A 24,668-nucleotide genomic window follows, 5' to 3' on the forward strand; every position below is an offset into this window, starting at 1 on the left:
CAATATGCATCATAACAAAATTAGACAGGTGCATAAATTTGGGCACCCCAACAGAGATATGACATCAATACTTAGTTGAGCCTCCTTTTACTAATCTAACAGCCTCTAGACACTGTCCTCCTATAGCCTTTGATGAGTGTCTGGATTCTGGATGGAGGTATTGTTGACCATTCTTCCATACAAAATCTCTCCAATTCAGTTAAATGTGATGGCTGCCAAGCATGGACAGCCTGCTTCAAATCATCCCATAGATTTTCGATGATATTCAGGTCAGGGGACTGTGACGGCCATTCCAGAACATTGTACTTCTCCCTCTGCATGAATGCCTTTGTAGATCAAAAAGTGTTTTGGGTCATTGTCTTGTTGGAATATCCAACCACTGTGTAACTTCAACTTTGTGACTGACACTTGAACATTATCCTGAAGAATTTCTTGATATTGGGTTGAATTCATCTGACCCTCGACTTTAACAAGGGCCCCAGTCCCTGAACCAGCCAGACAACCCCACTGCATGATGGAACCTCCACCACATTTGACAGTAGGTAGCAGGTGTTTTTCTTGGAATGTGGTGTTCTTCTTCCGCCATGCAAAGCGCTTTTTGTTATGACCAGATAACTCAATTTTTGTCTCATCAGTCCAAAGCACTTTGTTCCAAAATGAATCTGTCTTGTCTAAATGAGCATTTGCATACAACAAGTGACTGTGTTTGTGGCGTGAGTGCAGAAAGGGCTTCTTTCTCATCACCTTGCTATACAGATGTTCTTTGTGCAAATTGCGCTGAATTGTAGACGATGTACAGATACACCATCTGCAGCAAGATGTTCTTGCAGGTCTTTGGAGGTGATCTGTGGGTTGTCTGTAACCATTCTCACAATCCTGCGCATATGCCGCTCCTGTATTTTTCTTGGCCTGCCATCCATCCTTCCATTATCCAACCCGCTATATCCTAACCACAGGGTCACGAGGGTCCGCTGGAGCCAATCACATCCAACACAGGGCGCAAGGCAGGAAACAAACCCCAGGCATGGCGCCAGCACACCGCAGGGCACACAGACACACAACAAGCACACACTAGGGACAATTTAGAATTAGACATAGGAAGAACATGCAAACTCCACGCAAGGAGGATCTGGGAAGCGGTCTCTTAACTGCGAGGCAGCAGGGCTACCCACTGTGCCACCGTGCTGCTCTTGGCCTGCCAGACCTGCTGGGTTTAACAGCAACTGTGCTTTTGGCCTTCCATTTCCTGATTCCATTCCTTACAGTTGAAACTGACAGTTTAATCCTCTGAGATAGCTTTTTGTGGCCTTCCCCTAAACCATGAGACTCAACAATCTTTGTTTTCAGATCTTTTGAGAGTTGCTTTGAGGATCCCATGCTGTCACTCTTCAGAGAAGAGTCAAAGGGTAGCACAACTTTCAATTGACCACCTTAAATACCTTTATATCTCATGATTGGACAAACCTGTCTATGAAATTCAAGGCTTAACGAGCAAATCCAACCAATTTGGTGTTGTAAGTAATCAGCATTGAGCAGTGACAGGCGTTCAAATCAGCAAAATTACAAGGGGACCCACATTTGATTTAATTTCATACAACTAAATACTGCTTCACTGAAAATCTTTGTTCGGAAAACACCCCAGTAGTCAGATGTTCCTAGGAAATGAAAGACATACCACTGTTATCTTTTTTGTTGAAAGGAGAGTCAATTATTATGCAGGCTGAAAGGGGTTCCCAAACTTTTTCATATTACTGTAGATAGATAGATAGATAGATAGATAGATAGATAGATAGATAGATAGATAGATAGATAGATAGATAGATAGATAGATAGATAGATAGATAGATAGATAGATAGATAGCCTCCAATGGGTACACTGTGTGCAGCTTACTGAGTGGGTCCTCTAGTAAAATAGCCTGAATTGTCTTTGCTCTATGAACTATGCTGTTATCTATAAATTCCATTTTGTAAAGTAGCTAATGCATTTATTTGTTTCATCCTCCCACAGTGGTCCAAAGCCCTCCTAGATGGGAGGTTGGTGTTTACATAGCTGGGTTTTTGATGCTTCTCGGAGCCGCAGGAGTCAATCTCTGGAAGTTGTGGAAATCTGGAAGTTACCCAACACCGTCGCCATTCCCCAACTATGATTATCGTTACCTGGAGCAGAAGTACGGCACTTCATATTCTGAATCCAGACAGAAGGTAATACGATTGTTGAACAGCCTGTTGTTTTAAACTATTCTAAGAACATACCTGTTTTGCAAATTACAGGCAGTGTAAATAAAAGGGGTTTGGGTTTCTTCTGAATCAGTGGCATTTTTAGAAAAAAAATTCTGTTTTGACCACGTGATCCTGGAAGAGAAACAATTGGGGTGAAGCCACCCTGAGAAGCTGTGCAGAGATGTGTGTATGTGAGAAAGAGATGACGAAGCACCTAAAGAGCAGCACTCATGAGACTTGCTCCTCTGTTTAACTCAATTGTTTTGGGTATGTGACTGCAGCTGAATCTGGCCTGGATCACTTCAAAGAGTTGAGGAAAGCAAGTGCAGATGATATTGTCACTGATTCTATCTGAACAGTGTGAACCAGAGCCAGTATTGTCAGCGTGCAGACAACAGACATGGCAGAGAAAGATCATTGGGACAACATGGAAGAAGAAAGCTGTAAATGGGACTCCAATCTTCAAGAAGGGACACAAAACGGATCCTGATAATTACAGACCAACAATGACATTGATTCTGGCACTATAATAGTAGGGACTGCAGACAAGAGGAGGCATCAAAAAGAATTCAAAAAGACCTGGTCAAGCTTCAGAACTGGGCAAACACCTGAAAAATGCAACTAAATGTGCTACATGTTGGCAAAAGTAACATCAGTTTTAAATATAAGATGGCAGACACCAAGCTATGGGAAGCAACATCTGGAAAGGATTTAGGGATTTATGTTGACACAATGTATTCTTTGTTTAAGAAATGTACAGAAGCAAATAAAAAGGCAAATAAAATGTTAGGTTATATCAAAAGAACTGTTGAATTTTACACATCATGCTCAAATGCACTAGTGAGACAACATCTGGAGGTTTGTGTGCAGTTCTGGTCACCACAATACAAGAAAGGCCTAGCAGCACTTGACACTGTGCAGAGGAGAGCAACCAAGTGCATCCCAGGACTTAAGGACCTGTCCTACCATGAGAGACTCAGAGAATTAAACCTGTTTAGTGTCGAGCAGAGGAGACTGCGTGGAGACCTCATCCAGGTCTTTATGATCCTCAAAGGTGCTGATAAAGGAGATCCAGCAACATTCCTTCAGCTTCAGGGTGAATCACATACTCAAGGACATCAGTGGAAATTAGGGAGAAGCGTATTGAAGGCTGGAGCCAGGAAACACTTCTTTATGCAAAGGGTTGTGGAACTCTGGAACAAACTACAGAGACATGGAGATGAAGCAGAAACCTTAACAGCCTTTATGAAGAGTCTGGATGAGATATTGGGGCAGATTAGCTATTAGCTTGATGGATTGAATGGCCTCCTCTGATTTGTCATTTTTTTAGGTTTCTTGATGAATTATTGACAAATTTTGAAAATAATACCTAAACTGAGCTTCATACAGATAATTTTATGCTTTACAATTTGAGATAACGTTGAACATTACTTCCCACTGAGTAAACAAAGGTGGACTCGGATTCTTCCAGTTGAGCAAAACCAGCCTTTGGGTAAGCAGTGGGCTATAGGATGTTGCTACAGATTAATTTTTTTTTTATTGCAAACTTTTATCGAATCAGGGTTTACTCCAAGTATTGACGTCCAAAAGGCAACACAGTGCCACTCTTCAAAGCCACAATTAGTGAATATGACTACCTTACCCTAAAACATTACCCTGAAAAATCGCAAAAAATGTACTTAAAGTACACAGAAGAGGACAACAGTTAAAATGAAGTGTTGGGGTCCTGAGGGATATCCCATTTAACATTAGTGTCCAAAGGAGAGAAGAATATTCATGTAACATCCCTAAATTAACAATCAGATAAGAGCCATGTGAAGATAAGTTAGATACCAGATAAGCTCCATCCTGATCTCGAGTTGGCCCAACCGTGAACACCTTCCAGGTGGACGATGGTTTAAATTCTGTGATGTCAGTAGGGATGTCAGTAGTCCTCTCAGTTTTTCTCCTCCACTCTATATGAGAAAAGTGGAACTGTTGTCAAATGAATAGACAAGAGTCCGAAAAAGGTTTGAAACCTGGCTGCAAAAATAGTACATTAATTGCACAATTGTGTATAGATTGGAGTCCAGAACAGAACTGACTTGAAGGAGGTAAAAATGTTGGTTTTATGGAAAGGCAGATGTAGTGATGCCATCGAGGTCGGGATCGGAAATGATGCCATTGAGGGCAGGGACTGGAAGTGATGTCATCAGGGACAGGCGGACTTTCCCATAACTGGTCTGCAGAGGAAAGACAGAAAGGATTAGTGCACTCTGCCACCCTCTGGTCTGGCATGGAATTAAAATCATTTGAGCCCTTTAGCTGCCTCCTATGTGCACATGTGTGACACTGTATTATTGATAGATAGGACTTTATTTGTCACCTGGGTCCCTTTAAATAAACAAACAAACAAGTAAATAAATAAACAAAGAAATTAATTAATTAAATTAATTACTAAATAAATAAATAACTATATGCCATTTTGTCTGAATACACATACCAAAATGACTATAAAGCAAGAAAATTAAAGAAAACTTCTGACTTGTTCGTCCCTGTCCCAATGAGGTGTTATTCCTGTTGTTATAAAGGAGCCCCCCTAGTGTTTTCTGACACACCTCTGCTGAATGGTTCATTGGCTGAAACTCCTCAGTGCGTCAGAGAGAGGATGTGGAGCATTGTTCAAAATGGCACTCCGTTTTGTTTTAATTCTCTCCTTTGCCATGTCCAGAGTGTGTCCCATAACTGAACCTGTCCTTTTAATTAGCTTGTTGATTCGGTGGACCTCTCTTGAAGTGAAGTTACCAGCCCAGCACACCACGCTGACCATCACAGAGTTGTAGAAGATGTGAAGGATGTCACTTCCCACATTAAAGGAATGAAGTCTCCTAAGGAAGAAGAGCCTGCTCTGCCTTTTCTTATTCATTCCCTCTGTCCAGTCCAACCTGCCATTAATGTGGACCCCCAAGTACCCTCAATAACTTTTCTCCCCACAAGCTTGCGTGACTAACACTTTACAAATCCATAGAAGAGACCATAATGTGAAAGTGTCTTTGTCTGAGTTTGTCTGAAAAAATGTGGCAGCTGTCCCTCCAAGTTCCCCTCAGAATTTAATCTCCTAAATGCTGAAATACTTCTGATAGAAAGCAATATGTCCATTTCTTCTTGCCTAAAAAGTTAACTTTTCTACACATATACCATTACCAGTGAAAGACTAGAAAAATCTCCCACTGCTTATGTTCAACTAAACACTGGGGCTTATTTCACTGCTTGACAAAATATGTGAACAACTTATCATTTATTGTGTGGTGAGGATAGGAAGTTCAGAACCAAGCAGTGCGATTCAGAGTTTTCATGGTTGTCCCTTGTTCTTGAAGAGATTCCTGCAATACCCCAGATGTCAAGCTGCTAGGCCAAGACAGCCCAGTCAGTGTGTCAGAGTCACAGTCCGGTTTCTATTAGCAGCCAAATATCGATGAATGGAGGGTTCAGGTCTGAGGCTGTACTTGTTCATTCTAACTGGAAATAAAGCAAAAACACTACCCTGCTGAATTTTTTTTGTTAGGTTATGTAGACTTTTATTATCCCAGAGAGAAACTTGTTTGCAGCCAGTGTAAATAAAACACAGAACAAGGATAAGTGGTTGGGGCACATTCGGGCAAACCCTTTATAACAAAAATAATAAATACGAGTTAACATGAAATGGTTGCCAGATCTGAAGAGGGAAGAATAGGAGAAATGTTACAAGGCTGCGCCAACCACTGGCTAGGAGTGGAATTACAAGTCACCAAGCCCTGACTTCGTCTCCCAGGCATGTGTGTGTGACACAGACAAGTACAAAAACATAAGACATTGTTACACAAATCCAATAAAATATACAGAGTTACTACAACTGACAACTAGTGTAACCATATATACAGACATTCAATATTAGTAAAAAGAAGAATAATTCGTTTTAACAGTACTCAAAATAGTAATTCAGAATTTAGCATTTAGAAGCATTCCTACAAGTAACAGATTTCAAATTGCTTATAGCTTTGGGAATAAAAGAGCTCTTTATCCTCAGAAACCTAAATCTGCAGCCTGATGGCAACAACTGAAATTTAGGAAAAAGAAGATGGTGACTGTCTGAATTGAGTCGGCCTTCTTTCTAACCTAGTGCTGCTGCTTTGCAGTAAGGAGACTGTGGAAGATTGTGGGTTCGCTTCCCGTTTCCTCCCTGTGTGGATAGCGCTTTGAGTACTGAGAAAAGCGCTATATAAATGTAATGAATTATTATTATTATTATTATTATTATTATTATTATTATTATTATTAACCTGTGTGTAATAAAACTCAGTGACAGACATCCGCTGCAAACCAAGGATTTTACTGCTAATTTTTAGACTGTTGTTAATATGATTTATATTCTTGATGGATAAAGGAACATCTGATTACATTCTCAAGTCAAGTCAAGTGGCATTAATTTCATACCATCCATACACTATAGTGTAGCATACAGGATCACAATGCAAAATACACATAAGCATAGGACAAGTGCAAGATGGATAATAAATTATACTGTACTATATAAACAGGTTAATAAATAATAAATAACAAGTATGTGAATATATGGCAATCATTTGAAGTACTAGAGTGTTGTTACATGTTAGCCATTATGGATGTGGTGAGAAGTTAAGCAAAATGACAATAAAAGGTGTCATTTTGCTTAATTTCTCACCACATGGCAATAATCTGAAATAGTAATAAATATCAAAATAATAACAATACGTAATAATAAAATACAACAGTAGTAACAGGTGTAACAAATGTATGTCATATAAATAAATTACTAGAAGCAGATCTGAGGGCAGCACTGAGTTCAGAGTCCAGACAGTAAAGGGGTAGTAGCTGTTTTAGAACCTGGCAGAGCTGTTGCCACAGTACCTTCTACCAGATAGAAGTGAGACAAAGAGACCGTGGGAAGATGGGGAGTGGTCCTATACAATACTATAGGACAGGGGTGTCCAACTCCAGGCCTGGTGGGCCACAGTGGCTGCAGGTTTTCATCATAACCATCTACTTAATTAGTGAGCCGTTTTTGCTGCTGATTCACTTGCTTTGCCTTTGTTTTAATTGACGTGACTCAGACCACTTAGTTGTCTCTTTTTCCTTAATGAGCAGCCAAACGATAATGAGACACAAAACAAGCCGCCACACGACCAGCTAACCTGAAAACAAAGAAAGGTGAAGGTCTTAGAATTGTTGGTCTGGTCAGGTCACCAAAACATCTTGACGGTGGTCTTAGAAAAAGCATAAAATCAGCAGTCTGCTGTGACAGAATGAGAGCAGTAAGTCATGATATTCAATAACAGCAAGAACTGGCTTCTCATAAGAAACTGGTTGGAGTGAAATTGGCTGGAGTTTGACGTTCCAATTTAGCTGGTCATCTGTTGGCTCGTTTCACGTCTCATTTCTGTTTGGCTGCCATTTAATGAAGAAACAAATCAGTTCAGAGGACGGAATCCTTAAAAACAGAGCTATCAAAATGAAGGGAAAAGGAGTTAATTAGCAGTGAAAACTGGTCACTGATTAGGAAAAGGGTTAGAATGAAAACCTGCAGCCACTGCGGCCCTCCAGGACCGGAGTTGGACACCCCTACTGTAGGATTTGTAGGCGCAAGGCTTTATGAAGATATCTGTAAAGGAGAGAAGAGGTTGCAATGATATTTCCTGCTGTGTGTACCATGCATTGTAAGACACTGCAGTTCCCAAACCAGACAGTGATGCAGCTAGTCAGAACCCTCTTGATGGTGCCCTTGCAGAATGTGTTGAGATTTAAACTTTCTAATTAGATCCATCCTCTCTGTTGTTTTCTTTTTAGAGAGTGGCAGCATCCAATCACAAGAGAGCCATGGAGAAGATGCCAGCAAGCCGGAAGAGCAGCCTGGGAATTGACGACACCTATGAAACAATCAATGAGCTGGGAACGCTGGAGCTGATGAGCAGGGACGTGGAGCTGACGTCATATGGGCCACTTCGGAAATCTGTGTCCACTGATTCTTTATCTTCAATTTCTTCCATCGGTAATAATTTTGGAAATGACCTCACAGTTGGACAGATTGAGGTAAACATGGAGTATGACATGAATTCCAACAGCTTGTATGTCACACTGGTGCAAGGAAAAGATCTCCTGGAGAAGGAGGAGATCAACTTTGAGTCCTGCTTTGTCCGTATCAGTTTGCTGCCAGATGAACAGATAGTTGGCATATCCAGGGTAAGTTGTATTTTTTGTTAAAAAATTATTTTTTATAGTTTTCTGACTGCATAATTGTTGACTGATTCTCTACAAAGGAAAATACTGAAGTCATGCTCATGGCTGGCCGCTATTGTCATGATTGCTTTTTGTATTTACCAGTACCCTTTTGTTGTTTTCCAGTACTGTTGTTTTATTTAGGGGATATGTATTATGGAGATTTCAATTAAGTCATTCTTCTTCTTGTTCTTCTTCATTTTCGTCTGCTCCACAGCGGGTCATCTTTTTCTATGTCCTCCTGTCCTCTGCATCTTGTTCTGTTACACCCACTACCAGTATGTCTTGTCCGCATATTGATCTGGCAAAATGTTATACCGGAACCTCATGCTGACTTAACCCTCCCCATTTATCCAGGCTTGAGACCGGCATGAAGAAACGCACTGGTTTGTGCATTCCCTGTGGCTGGGTTATTTCGATTATGTCATTACATTTTATTTTTGGATTAGTTTATTTATTTATTTATTTATTTATTTTTTACATATCTTGTTTGTGTGGCACGGTGGCGCAGTGGGTAGCGCTGCTGCCTCGCAGTTGGGAGATCTGGGGACCTGGGTTCGATTCCCGGGTCCTCCCTGCGTGGAGTTTGCATGTTCTCCCCGTGTCTGCGTGGGTTTCCTCCGGGCACTCCGGTTTCCTCCCACATTCCAAAGACATGCAGGTTAGGTGGATTGGTGATTCTAAATTGGCCCTAGTGTGTGCTTGGTGTGTGGGTGTGTTTGTGTGTGTCCTGCGGTGGGTTGGCACCCTGCCCGGGATTGGTCCCTGCCTTGTGCCCTGTGTTGGCTGGGATTGGCTCCAGCAGACCCCCGTGACCCTGTGTTCGGATTCAGCGGGTTGGAAAATGGATGGATGGATGGATATCTTGTTTGTTGTTCTTTAAGAGTTGTGTTATTTAGTTGCTCCTTTGGTGTGATGTGACGGTTGCTGGGAATGCGATTCTGAGATGATTCAGAAGCTGGCTCTACATGTTTACTGATATCCAAGATTGTGCATAAATACAGCATCAAAATTTTTATGGCTTGAAATTCTACAACGCTCCTTTGACTTCTAAATTAGGATTGCACATTGGGGTTTTCCAAAAGGTATAGGAATCATTTGGATTCAGATTTTACAATGTCAGCCAACAAGTGCATCTAGTGATTAGAATTATCTGCCAGGTTTTTACTCTCCCTAGTTCTGACCTCTACTTTGCTCATTTTGTTATTATTTTTCCCAGTCCATTCCCTGATAAAAATACCTGCTGTCACTCCGTATCGGTACAGCTATGTCTCAAAACAAAAATAATGGTATGGGTGAAGATCAGCCTTCAGGGTTTAGCCACCCCTTTCACACATTTGAAGTTCATTCATCCACTTGTTCAGTTGGACCATTTATTTCTTGGGAACCCCAGGCATAAAAAAGTGATCCCAATGTAGTGTATGTAAGGATATTAAACAAAATGTACCCAACATGGAGAGGTCTAAGGGAACAGATAACCCACCTATCCACAAAGAAAACCGAGATCCCTCTTTTCTGCTAAGCAAAATACTTAGTGGAGGTCTGAGACAGAGACCAAGAAAAAAATTCTAATAGGGACACACATTTGGTGTATTTTCTCATTGGTCATGGAGAACTGGTTATACCATGGAATTTTGAGATAGACCAAGGTACACCACATGATTAAATTCAGGATGCTCCTGAAGCACTGATGCAAATTTCCTTGCAAAACTGGTGGTGCCAGTGATTCCATCAGCATGGCTAATGATGGGTGCTACTAGGTGGTGATATAAACAAGTGGCCTCACAATTCATGTTTATTGTCATGTGTTTTGAGAAAGCAAGCAAAATGACCCCTTTTATTGGCTAACTAAAGAGATTACAATATACAAGCTTTTGAGGCAACTCAGGCCCCTTCTTCAGGCAAGATGTGATATAAGAAGAAGGGGCCTGACTTGCCTCAAAAGCTTGTATATTGTAATCTCTTTAGTTAGCCAATAAAAGGGGTCAGGTTGCTTGACTTCTCACTCCATTCATAATGGCTAACAAGGTACAACACCCTAGTACTATTGTCATGTGTAGATAATCCTGTGATGTTCATGAGTGATGGAAGAAGAGAACATAAGATCGACAAGTGGATTGGAGTAGTGACAGTTGTTCTGTAGGTGCTGTACAGGTCCCTGATGGTGAAGCGGGAGCTGAGCCTAAACGTAAAACTCTTGGTTAACTGGTTGATCTACATCCCTGCCCTCACCTATGATCATGAATTAATGTAATTAATGACTGAAAGAATAAGATGACAAGTATAAGTGGCAGAAATTAGGTTTCTTCTACGGGTGGCTTGGGTAACACTACATGATACGGTGAAATGCTCAGTGATTCAGGGAAGTCTTGGAATAGAGTTGTTGCGGTTCCAGATTGAGAAGAGCCAGTTGAAGTGTTTTGGGCATGTTGTACGGATGACCCTAGAGCTGCTTGGCTCACTAGGTGGAAACCCTGTGGCAGACCTAGGACATGCTGGAGGGATCCCTTCTCTCAGCTGACTTGGGAACTCCTTAGATGTCCCCAGAAAAAAAATGGAGTCTGTAGCTGGAGACAGGGAAGTCTGATTGACTCTCACCAGAAGAAGAGGTTCCAGATGATGAGATGAGATGAGATGTGAACACGGCACAATGAGAGCTTCCACTGCATGTTTCCCAAAAACTGGGAACAGTAGCATAAGGCAGACAGCAGACAATGAATACAACAGCAGGTGATAGATACACACTTCAGACTACAAAGTGTTGTGGGGCAATGCCTGTGCTAAATGGTGTTCTGTAGTGGAGGAAATTGTTCAGGAAGATGGTGGAGTAGAATGTAGTGAGTATCCCAAAATGTCCCAAACATACACTATTGAAGAGATTGAAGGACTCTGGCATAGGCATACCTAGGAAATTACAGCTGAGTGATTGGCTATTGTTCTATTAAAATGGCACCGGACAGGCCAACCACAAAAGGTTGCTCAGTCAGAGATAGGGTTTTATATTATTGGTCATCCTACCAATGTGTTGAGTTCTACCACTGTCCATTTTAACTCTGTGTGCCCCAAAGAAGGACTTGAAGATGATCTAATTCTGGTCTACCTTAATCTTAAGTAATTCCAGGTACAGTCAGTCAACCGTCAGCAGTCATGTGCTTAATAATGATTGTCCCTCCTTCAGGAACTCATTAAAATATCTCCTGATTTGTGGTTTTTAATTTTCTGTATCTGTTTCTGTGGGATTTTTACTATTATGACTTTCAGTTTTATAAATTTTGATGCATTACAACATCGCACCACCACTGCTAAAGAGAACAGGATACACATACTGGCATCCAACGATTGGCTTAAATCAAAATTTGGCCCTGGACTTTTTGTCCAGACTGATCTTCAACAATCGGCCAGACAGCAACCATCTTTGTACCCCCTTCAGCACATGTGCACATTGCATTCCCTATTGATCTATCAATAACGTGGTACTGGAGTCTGACTGACATAAATGGACAGGCTGCCCCGTCTCTGACGCCCAGTGATTCTCCTGTTTCTCACTGGCTATGCCATGCTGATGTGCCAATGCTGCATCAGGGCGGAAATTTGACAAAAATGAACAGTATGCGAGGGTCTGACGCATGTATGATGTTACGTTTTAGCCCTATCATAACTTCTGTTCCACTTGCTAGCTAATGTTATCTCCACTTTATGTGTGTTTGAAAGCTTTGTAAAATAAACTATCAATTACTTTAGATTATTTTCTACATTAAACTCGAGAACATAAATTCAATGAGAAGTCTTTTAACGCTTCACAAGATGTCGTCTTCTTTAACACTGGACTGTAACACCACACTCCTAACTTTTCAACTTATGCTTCATTACCAAGTTTCTGCTTAATCAACCTCTCTATTAATTTAAGTATTCTGACAGAAATGCCATTGTTTTAGTTTGTTGCAGCTGAAGTTATTCTTATTTTTTTTCTTCAATTGTCAACAAAATATTTAAATTGGAAAGTGGTGTTTAAGCATTTGGATGAAATTGTAACTTGTTTGTCTTTGGAACACCGAGGAAAACTGGCATACTTAAACACGAGAATGATAATTCGATTTTCACAATAACCAGATTGGAACTCGAGTGCAGTCTCCAGGAGATGTGAGGAGGCAACATTAATGAATGCACTGCCATGTCACCCCTTGAGGCCATATAAGAAGAAGATAAAATAATACGTATTTACATTGGCTTAGCAGACTCTTTTATCCAAAGCAACTTACAGAAGAGGTCAACATTATTGAGTAAATGTCAGTCTAGGGGACTGTTTAGCAACAAGTGTCACAGGACAAGTTTAGAAATTGATCATCACAAGTGAAGAAAATGAGGAGTGGGTTACAATTCCTAGGTTACCAAAAACAATCCAAGCCAATATCATTTAGAATGAAATTCAGAGAACAAGAGAATCTTCAAATGCTTCCTAAGCACATTGAGGGAGTCACAATTTCAATTGGAGGTGGGAAACTTGTTCCACCTGCCAGGGGCTACAAATGAAAAAGGCCTGGATAGAGATTTGATGCTACTCAGAGATGGCATTGCCAGACAGAATTCATCATCTGACCTGAGTGGCCGAGATGGCACATAGGACCTCACAAGAGTGTCGATATATAACAGGTGCTGACCCGCTGGCAACTTTGTAGGCAAACAGTAAGGATCTGAATTTAACATGTACTGCTACAGGGAGCCAATGTAGCAATGTGAAAAGAGGAGTAACTTGTGCCCATCTCAGCTGGTTGAACACCCTATATACTGAAGTAGTTTGAACCATCTGAAGAAGCTTGGTGTCACATACAGACACCATGCAAATAGAGAATTGCAGTGGTCCAGATGTGACAAGACCAAAGCCCAGAATAGGAGCTGTGCTGCATACTCCATCAGATACAGTCTGATATTGCTGATGTTGTATAGAGTGAATCTGCAAAAGTGAGAGATCATTGCAGCATAGTCAGTGAAGGTCAGTTGGTTGCATACCAACTTGGTGGGTGATAGTAATAATGAACTGAGCTGAACAGAGATGGGGTGCTACATAAAGAGATGAGCCAGATTGAGCTGGAGATGGTGTTCCTTTATCCAGGTTGCAATATCAGTGAGACATTCAGCGATTCCAGCTGACACACTGTGGTTATCTGGGGGGAACAACTGGTACGTATCATCGTCATAGCAATGATAGGAGAAACCATGGGGCGGATGATGGGGCTCAATTAGGAGGTGCATAGAGAGAAGAGGAATGTGTCCAGCACCAGTCCTTGGGGCACCACCATGTTTGCTTGATGCACTCTTGGCATCTCTCTTCTCCAGGACACATGGTAGGGACTTCCCAAGTAGTAGGCCTCAGACCACCTGAGGGCAATGCCACTGATGCCAAGGAGGATGTGATGGTTGACAGTGTCAAAGCTAGAGGAGAGATCTACCAGAAAGAGTACAGATGACATGTTGATAGCTCTAGCCAGCTGTAACATGTTCACAACAGTAAGTAGAGACGTCCCAGTAGAATGGCCCCTCTTAAAGCCTGACTAATTAGGATCAAACAGTCTGGTATGAGCATTCATTGGTAGTAGCATTTTGGGGAGTTTTCCTGAAGGTTTATTGGTAAAATAAATGTGTGGGCTTTTTGACATTAAACTGTATACTGCAAATGTGAGAGTTATCCAGGGCCGGATTTAGGCATAAGCCAAACAAGTACAGGTTAGGGCCTAATGGACAAAACACACTTCTCAAAATTTCTGATTTTTTTTTTTGTTACAGTTACACTTGCATATTTTTAAAGTTCAGGTTTCTTAGGCATCTTGGTGGCGGCCTTATCTTGTTTAGTGTTATTTTCTGTTAATAGTTGCCGGTCTGTGCAGCTTCCCACAGCTTTGTGCCTTACCATGTCTAAATCCTGCCATTCCAGGACCTCATTATAACGATCCCTCACTGGAATTTACGACTGCCCCTGTGCCAGAGCTCATCATTTCTAAATATGTGCAGTGAAATCATCCATCAATGTTTGTTTGTCATCCCTTTACTAAGCAACGTGTTAGGTCAGCACGCTTGAGAAAAACACCCGCTCCCATAAAGCTTCGCCCTCTCCATTGATCTTCTCCGTTGCTTTACACTTCTGTGATTTAAAGTACAATTTGCTTCCCATCTGTGATGCTACTTCTTCTTGATGTTGATGGATTGTTCCTTAATAGCTTCTCTGACTCCAACATCAGAATGTATTCTTAGTCAATTCCTTTCATCTGGCTGGTGAAATAAAAAGAAGGAGGTTGCTTCTCTTAGGAATTCAGAGTGCTGGATTGTTGTCATTGATGCTTCTGTGGTGGGAAGCCTGCTCAGGACTGAGACTGTAAGACAAAGCAATTGCCACATGGTGGTCCTGACAGAAAGAAACAAATTGCCTCTTGCGGTTTTGACAGTTTGCGTTGTACCAGAGCGAGGTAGCAGTGACTCTATTGGCGCAGGTCTAGGAGAGTGGCAGTGAAGAATGACAGATTATTGCATGCATGCTCCACCAGGCTTGGGAAAGGTCACACCTCATGTCACAAGCATTTCAGGACGTGCAGCTGGTAACAGCTCCTTCTTTTTCGTCTGCAGAACGATGAGTTTTGAGGTTACTCCTGGGTTTTGCCAGAAAGTTCCATTGCTTCCACCCTGGGACCAATTTAAACAGTGACAGCACTGGAAGCCGGTGTCCACTGATGAACCCATTTCTAACTAGAATGGAGCTCCTGGAGAAGACACTCACAATCAAAAAGAGCACAGGCTTAGGAAGAGTTAGCAAAATCTAGGACACATAGGACAATATCGTTCAACCCTTCGATTACCTTCTTTGGACTTTATGCTCACTCTTTTCTGTTTTGTTTGTACTAAATGGGGTGCCTGGATGGACCCCAACCCTTTAGTGATCTTCTTCTTACTTCTTCTTTTACAAGGTGACAGAAGTTCTCCGGACTGCTGTATTATAGCTAGGGGGTGATTTCTCCATTTTATATAAACCTCTCCTATATACTGGTTAGTACAGGCTTCATGGAGATCTCCTACCACTCTAACATATAATTTGGAACTGAGCATGGCACGAGGCCATGGTGAGGGGGTTGTAAGTGGATAGCCTAAGTTTGTCTTGAATTTATTATGTGAAATTACCCCAGAGTTCCAGGCTGGGGTATTAAAGTGTCTTCCACTCAGTTGGCTGATTAATTTAAACTCTGGACCTAGGATCAGCTGTTAGAGACCAGAGGTTTGAGGAAACCAGGAATACGAAGTGAGAAACTGATGTGCTTGGTGTGGGACTGAGGAGAGAAGTGGGCCAACCACCCGCATAGATAGATTTAGGAAGCCCCTGTAATAAGAAATAGTTGGAGGCAGAAAAATGTTTGGGGATGGCCTTTACAATCAGAGTTCAGAATGGAACGGACTAACAAAGGACTTCTGTGGTTTCTATATTGAATAAGCAGGAAGAGGAGGAGGAGTCAGGGAGGCTGGAAAAGGAAGTGATGTCTGTAGAGGTGCGTTCTGGACTGGATAGGATGTTGTTAGATGGTGTCGGAGGTCATCAGTGGGTGGATCAGAGGTGGTGCTACTGGAAGGTACGGTCTTCACTTGGTCTTCAGAGGGACAAAAGGAGAGAGGATTAGAAGGCAGCACTAACCTCTGGTCCGGCTGAGAAATGACACCATTTGAACCTGTAAACCGTCTCCCATGTGACACCCAAAGAGGCTTCAAGGCCTACTTTCATGTGGACAGCAAGGGTTTTTTTTAAATGACAAACGATCACGGCAGTTTTATGTAATAATTTACTCAAATGACACAAGGTGGTTTGGACACAAATAAACTGAACAGTTTCCTTGGAAAATATCATAAACACCACATTCCAGCTGTTAAAATAACTCATGTAGAAAATGATGAGTCATCGTGAAGTCATTAAAAAAATGTAGTATGGCCTACTGACCAACAAATTTAAATATATGCTTTGTTTTCATAATGCGTTAAATGCCACATGCCAAGTGCCAACATACTTTTCATTCTTCTAGATACCCATCAAGTCAAAGTGAAGGTTCACTTAGTTATGCATTTTGTAAGCATTTTCAGAGGTGCCTTTTAGGACCCAATTCATCTTTATTTGTTAATACACAATACTGTATACCCTGTATACTGAGACATTTACAGTGTACGCTGAAACGCATGCTGGGTGCAGGTGAGACATACTCTCTATGCTGAGATTTCATTTTCTACTTTGTGTGCTGAAATCTAAGGTGAAAAGACATCCACTGTATGCTTACCATGTTGATTTTAGGACATCGCCATTGTTCACTTCTTCCGTCATCAAGAATTAGAATTAGTGTATGTCATGTATCATTTGTCACTTTTTCCAAGTCACTCATCACTTGTTGTTCTCTTGTCTCTCATCACTAGTGAGGAGCAAAACAACCAAGCATCAGCAACAATAACATTTATTTCTGTTGAAGTAATTACAGTACATAAAATTAAAATTAAATAAGAAAAATAATGCATAAATAGCATATAAAAAATAAATAACACACACTTACTGTACATAAGACAGACATACAATTAAGAGCAACAGAGTCCTTTTGTGTGTTTTTTTTCTCTAAATGAGCGGCCAATGATAACACCATTTAATAATAATATTAAATCCATTTATATTGCGCTTTTATTGCTACTCAAAGTGCTTTATATAGACACTGGGGAAACACCACCAATGTGTAGCACCCACATGGATGATGTCAGCCATTATTGTACCATTACACTCACCACACGTTAGCTATGTGGTGATGAAGGGGTGAAAGAGAAAGAGAGAAACAGAGACAGGGAATGATTAGGGACCCAGAATGCACAAGGCTACGATGGGCAATTTAGCCAGCACATCTGGATACACCCTACTCTTTTCAAAAGGTGCCCAGAGATCTTTAATGAGAGTCAAGTCCTCTATTTTATGTCTCGTCCGAAGACAGTGCCATATTAACAGCTCAATGTCCCAGCCAGATTGGGAGCCACACACATCTTGTGACATTGATTTGGAGAAGGTTTATGACAGAGTATCACATCAAGATGTCTGGGAGTGCATGAAAAAGAAATAACCAGAGAAGTATGTGAGACTTGTCCAGGATATGCATGAGGGAAAAGGGACTCGAGTTAAAAGCAGTGTTGGGGTGACAAACAAGATCCCAGTTAGAGGAGGTCTGCACTAGAGGTCTTTTCCGTAAGTCTTTACCTCTTTGATCTGGTTATGGACCAGGTACTCCGTCTCTCCATAACTGACGTGAAGAGGACTCTATCCAGAGTCAATCCACACAAGGGTGCAGGACCTGACAACATACCTGGTCGTTTGCTCAAAGAATGTGCCACTCAACTGGCTGGTGTCCTCACAGACATCTTCAACATATTTCTGAGCCAGTCGTCAGTCCGAGCATGCTTCAAGTCGACCACCATCACACCAGTGCCGAAGAAGTCATCAGTGACATGCTTGAATGACTACTGACTAGTTGCACTCATGCCAATCATCATGAAGTGCTTCGAAAGGTTAATCGTCACACATAAAGACTTATCTCCCTGCCTCCCTTGACCCTCTTCAGTTTGCATACCGCTCAAACAGGTCAACTGAGGATGCCATAAGCTCTGCCCTTCACCTCTCCCTGATACATCTGGATAAAAAAGACACATGTCAGGATGCTATTAATAGACTTTAGCTCTGCCTTCAACACAATCAACCCTCAAAAGCTGGTTGTAAAACTAAGCAGGTTGGGCCTGAACACCATCCTCTGCAATTGGATCCTGGACTTCTTGACAGAGAGGCTCCAGTCAGTTTGGACGGGCTGCAACACTTCTAGCATCATCACACTGAGCACTGGAGCACCACAGGGCTGTGTGTTTAGTCCACTGCTCTTCATCCTGCTGACTCACGACTGCACAGCCACACACAACACCAACCACATCATCAAGTTTGTGGATGATACGATGGTGCTGGGACTGATAAGCAGGGATGATGAAAGAGCACACAGAGATGAGGTAGAACGGCTGTCTGCATTGTATGAAGACAACAATCTATCTCTGAATGTCAACAAGACAAAAGAGATAATTGTGGACTTCAGAAAATCACATCCTGCCCACATCCCACTCAGCATCAATGGTTTAGATGTGGAGACTGTTAGGAGTACCAAGTTCCTCGGTGTACACATAAATGAGGAACTTACGTGAACGCATATCATCTCATCACTAATCAAGAAAGCCCAGCAGAGACTACACTTCCTGAGGCGGCTAAGCGAGCAAGTCTTCCCCCTTCCATCAGAGACACCACTGAGAGTGTTCTGACCAGCTGCATCACCGTCTGGTATGGCAACTGCAACATATCCGACTGCAAGCGCCTGCAAAGGATAGTGAAGACAGCAGAGAATATTATTGTGGTGCCTCTCCCTTCACTACAGGACATATTTTACAAACTCAGTGTCCACAAAATCTGCAGCATTGTGTAGGACCCCTTATACATCTCACATGGACTTTTCACACTTCTGCCATCCAAGAGAAGATACTGCAGCATCAGAGCCAGATCTGCCAGGCTGCAGGATAATTTTTACCCCCGAAGCTGTCAGACTCCTTAACACCAGGCTTCCCCCGGGACCTTCCACACGGCCTCAACCACCTCTAAAAACAGAACTTTTATACATGCGAGCCACTGTCCTGCAAAGATGAGTGTGCAGGTAAAAAAGAACTGAAAATCTCATACTGACCTTGAAGTATTTTGACACTCTTGATATCCTTCTGCTGTGAAACATTCTGATCTGTCATTGTTTACATGTCTTAAGCAACTATTAATAATTGATAATTTCTGTATTATCTATGGATGGCACGGTGGCGCAGTGGGTAGCGCTGCTGCCTCGTAGTTAGGAGACCTGGGTTCGCTTCCCGGGTCCTCCCTGCGTGGAGTTTGCATGTTCTCCCCGTGTCTGCATGGGTTTCAGTCCAAAGACATGCATGTTAGGTGGACTGGCGATTCTAAATTGGCCCAAGTGTGTGCTTGGTGTGTTTGTGTGTGTCCTGCGTTAGGTTGGCACCCTGCCCGGGATTGGTTCCTGCCTTGTGCCCTGTGTTGGCTGGGATTGGCTCCAGTAAACCCTTGTGTTCGGATTCAGCGGGTTGGAAATTGGATGGATGTATTATCTACATCTATTATTTATTTATTACATATCTATTAACTATATTTATGTATCTAGATTGCAAATACCATACATTGCACCAATGTTCATATTGCTTACTACACGTCAATATTGCTACTACTTCTTTGTCTTGTCTTTGCACAATGTCTTGTCTTGTTTGTGTTTAAATTTTAATTCTATTTTTAATTTATTATTTGCATTTCATGTTGTTACACTGTGGACCCTGAGCTGCGCAATTTCATCTACTGTATCTGTATACTTGTTTATGGTTAAGATGACAATAAAGTTCGCTGAGACTTTGACTTGTTGATTGGTGAGATAAAAGTCCAGTCCTCCCAGTGAGGGCTTTGTGCTGATGACATTGTGTTGTGTATCACCAGAAAAGAAGAAGTGGACAGAAAGTTGAAACAATGGAGAAGAGACAGAATATCTGAGGTTTAATGATGGTCAGGATTCAGAAGTTCGCCTGCAGGGAGCGCCATTGAAAAGCGTGGACAAGTTTAAATATCTAGGATCAGTGCATCAAGAGTAAATGCATAGATAACCCATAAAGTGTAGTGTGGATGGAACAACTGGAAAAAGGTATTAAGAGTGTTGTGTGGTCGAAGAATTAATGCAAAGGTTAAAGGTCAGGTTTTAGAGACAGTGGTAAGAGCAGCAGTGTTGTATGGAGCTGAGACATGGACAGTAAAGGAAGTGCAGGAGAAGAAGTTAGATATAGCAGAAAAGACAAGGATGAGATAGATGTGTGGAGTTACAAAAAAAAGACAGAATAAGAAATGACACAATCAGAGGTACAACAAACGTGGGAGAAACATCTAAGAAAGGACAGGAGAGTAGGTTGAAGTGGTATGGACATGAGATAAGGAGAGACAAGGAGTATGTGCGCAAAAGAGTGATGGGAATGGCAGTACAGGGGGAGAGAAAGTGAGGGATGACAAAGCAGAGGTGGATGGATAAAGTAAAAGAAGATCTAAAGGATAAGCGTCTGACTGGGATGGATGTGCAGGACCAAGCTGTTTGGGGAAGGTTGCGCAAGCACATCGACCCCCACATTGAAGTGGGAAAAGATGAAGAAGAAGAAGAGCAGCAGAAGGCCACCTCATCACTTCTTTTATGCTAGGCTCTTGGAGTAATAAGCAGAGTACCATTAAAAGATCTAAGGTTATGACTTGGAGTGTAGGGGGACAGAAAATCCAAAATTTAGGAAGGAGCAAGATTACTAAAGATTTTACAGTCAATTCTAAAGGACATGGGTAACCAATGTAAAGATGCTACAACTGGTGAGATGTGCTCAGATTTTCTTTTTCTGGCTAAGATTCTCGGTGCCGTATTCTGAACCAACGGCCACAGATTGACGTCTTCTTTAGGTAGTCCGGTTAGTAGTGCATTACAGTAATGTAGCTGACTTAAACCAAAAGTGTGAATTAATTTCTCACAAAGCCTGACCCAACCTTAAAATCCCTTTATAAGTAATAAAGTGCCACACTTTATTTTATGTGGTGCTCAACCCAATGGGCATTTGTCCATTGAGGGCAGACGCTAGTCAGTATGAGTTTTCAGTTTTTATAACAAATTAATCCCCATCTTGATTCCAAGAACTGTGAACTGATGTTTAAAGAATTTAAATTAAACATTGGGCAGCAGTGTGGATGCAATAATTATTTAAGTGTTGGACTGAAACAGGAGGCCAGTGCCACTCTGAGCAGAAGTCCTGCTCTGTAACTAACATCAGCAGAATAGACGTCAAACTAGAGTTAACCAAATAACTGCATTTAGCTTAAGCCACCAATTCAAAAATGCAGCCAAGAAACACATTAAAGGCTTTGACCTCCATCACGGATGTGGCCACCTTATAATATAATGAAGTATTTTATGAATCAGATGGTACAGACTATCTTAATCAAGCACTCAACACCAGAGTAGCGCATCACCAAGGCAAACAACTCTTTGCATGCAAAATAAAATACAAAAGCATGGCAAGTCTAGGACACCCACACAGAGCAAAACAAAGGGAGAGACGGAAATAACAAACCCCCTGTGTGGAGCTCCCTCCGTAGAGCTGAATGAAACTGTTTTGTTTTTGTTAAAACATCTTATTAAAACATCCATCCACAACTTCATACTACATGTTATACAATACAATACACAATACAACTTATTTTTATATAGCCCAAAATCACACAAGAAGTGCTGCAATGGGCTTTAACAGACCCTGCCTCTTGACAGCCCCCCAGCCTTGACACTCTAAGAATGCAAGGAAAATCTCCTCAAAAAAAATGGAAGAAACCTTGAGAAAGGCAGTTCAAAGGGAGACCCCTTTCCAGGTAGGTTGGGCGTGCAGTGGGTCTCTAAAAGAAGGGGTAAATACAATACAATACACAGAACAGAACACAAGTAATCCTCAATACAATAAAATAATACAACAGAAATATTACAAGTACAGAGCAGAATTTAACAGTAGATGATATCACATAATATGATTTGGATTTGTTCAGAGTCCTGGAGACCTCACCCATCAAGCTGCCTCCCCCAATTGGCCAATTGGCCATTCCAAAGCCCAGACAGTGCTGGGATGAAAGGACCCAGCTACCCGATGATTTCTGCAATCCTCCATCAGAGATGACTTTACCTTAGGCAGGCAAAACAACTTGGCAGGTGGGCAGTAGCACCAAGGGCCACATTTGAGTACTGAGAAGAGAGACAGAATAGGTGAGGGTTAGTAACAAATTATAACTATCATTATTACTTATGTTTTAGTGCTAATGACCAACAACATAGATACAGTCTGTACAGTTAATCAGCAGCTCTAGTCAGGGTGTGCTAAACTGAAGTAGTGAGTCTTCAGCCGGGATTTAAAAGCTGAGACCGATGGGGCATCTCTTATAGTGGCAAACAGACCATTCCACAGTTTAGGGGCCCTATAACTAAAATCTCAACCTCCCACTGTTATGTTATTAATTCTTGGAATCATAAGCAGACCAGCATCTTGAGATCTTAATGTGTGCTCTGGTTTGTAAGTCATGATAAGTTCAGACAAATAAGCCAGACCTTGGCCATTTAAGGCTTTACATGTTAAAAGGAGGATTTTGAAATCTGCCCTAACTTACCCAGGAGCCAGTGTAAGGATTTAAGAACTGGGGGTATGTGTTCGTATTTTCTTGTTCTTGTAATAATTCTTGCAGCAGCATTTTGGATTACCTGGAGGCTGTATAAAGAACAATTTGAACATTCAACATGTTATCAATGTGCCGTTCTTCTTCTGCAATATCATAGTGAGGGGCAGGTTCATTTCTAATTTTGTCCATAATTAAAGCAGCTGGGGTTCAGTTTCAAATATCTTCTGATAGTCATACCTGAGATTTTTTTTTTAAGTGATGCTATCCGCTTTCTAGTTATGGATGATCTGTGGTCATCTGAGGGAATGACAGGTCAAAAGACAAGATAAATGTTGGGGCGTCAACCTGGCTTTCCCCGTTTACTTGTAAATTGGAAAAATAAAACTTTGCTTGATGGAAGGAATTAAAACAAAAAATGATGCTCAATGGCATTCTAACAAAATTAGGCCACTGCCTATCAAGGCTTCTTTGAAATGCTTTTCTCTGGTTGTGCAGGAGCTTCGTCTCCTCTGCTCTCTAGTCAACAAGTTACTCCTCCTTCTGGGTGGCTGAGCTTTTAAGGTCTTTGGACCAGAAGGGGTGGAGTTAACTGCCCTCACTGGGCTGATTCTCTGCACTGTGGAGTCAAAGGAAGATTAGACAGTTAGTGTTGGCACCCCCTCTAGGCCTGTGGTAGTATTACATACCTGGGAGGAACCTGGATGGTGACCCTGTGACACACATCTGTGACAGATCTAATGATTAATGATTTCCAGGGAATACAGAAGCTCAGTGCTGTCACTAGAATTTGATGGGCCCTAATGGAAAAACAATAAGTTAGGTCCACTCTTGGGTGAAATTAAGTTAAATCCATCAATGTTAAATATGTAAGCTACATAAAGTTCAGTAGACAAAAATAAGCTTCATTCTGATATCAAGTAAGCAACAACAACAGCATTTATTTATAAAGCACATTTTCATACAAATGATGTAGCTCAAAATGCTTTACAAGATGATATAAAAAGGTAGTTAATATACAAAACATAAACAGACAAGATTAGGCAATAATCTTATACAGTGAATAACCAAGAAAAAGATATGGTCAGATGGCGAAAAACTCAATTTATGCTGGATTAAAAAAACAAAATCTGCAGGGGTTCCAAGGCCAAAAGACCACCCAGCCACAACTAGGCATTCTACCTAACATAGATGGTCTAAATCAGTCCTCATGGTTTACAGGCTTCACATGGATGAATTTGATGATGATTGCCATGTGGACATCTAGGACACCCGCCATTCAATCCATTAACACAGGGGGCAGTATAGTACAAGCTGACATGTCAATACAAAAAAACGAACTGCACAAGGCATTCCAGTAAGCTGGCTAAGTTTTCAGTTGATACAAAACTATGTAGGAAGGCAGATAATGGAGAATCACCTAAATTGTTAGAGAGGGGCTTGGACAGCCTACAGACTTGGGCAGATTTAGGGCAGATGAAATTTAATGTAAGTAAATGAAAACTATTACATGCAGGAAGTAAAAAGAAGTTAGTACTTACCTGAAGAAGGGGCCTCGAAAGCTTGCATACTGCAAACTGTTCAGTTAGCCAATAAAAAGTGTCATTTTGCTTCACTTGTCTTTGCATCCATAATGGCTAACATGGTACAACACCCCACAACACAGGAAGTAAACATGTTAGGTTTGAATAGATAATGGGAGGTCTGACAATTGAAAGTCCACCTTAGGACTCGTCACTATCCAGAAAGTGTGCAGATGTGATTAAGAAGGCCATGTGATGAGCCATGTCACAGAATTAGTTTGATTCAGGTTGTATAACTATAGCCTTCTTCTTTTTATACAGTATATAGTGTCACAAAAACCCGAGACAAG

At 41.5% G+C, this 24,668-nt stretch overlaps 1 protein-coding gene across 1 annotated transcript in view; it reads left to right on the plus strand.

The window, feature by feature from the left end:
- Positions 1 to 24,668, plus strand: part of syt12 (synaptotagmin XII) — a 375,899-nt gene that overhangs the window by 246,329 nt on the left and 104,902 nt on the right. Inside the window, exons 3-4 of the mRNA XM_028793531.2 lie at positions 2,009 to 2,202; positions 8,062 to 8,454. Coding sequence (XP_028649364.1) covers positions 2,009 to 2,202; positions 8,062 to 8,454 — 587 coding nt within the window. The remainder of the gene's footprint in view (positions 1 to 2,008; positions 2,203 to 8,061; positions 8,455 to 24,668) is intronic.

This window comes from Erpetoichthys calabaricus, chromosome 2 (assembly GCF_900747795.2).
Source record: "Erpetoichthys calabaricus chromosome 2, fErpCal1.3, whole genome shotgun sequence".
NCBI lineage: Eukaryota > Metazoa > Chordata > Cladistia > Polypteriformes > Polypteridae > Erpetoichthys > Erpetoichthys calabaricus.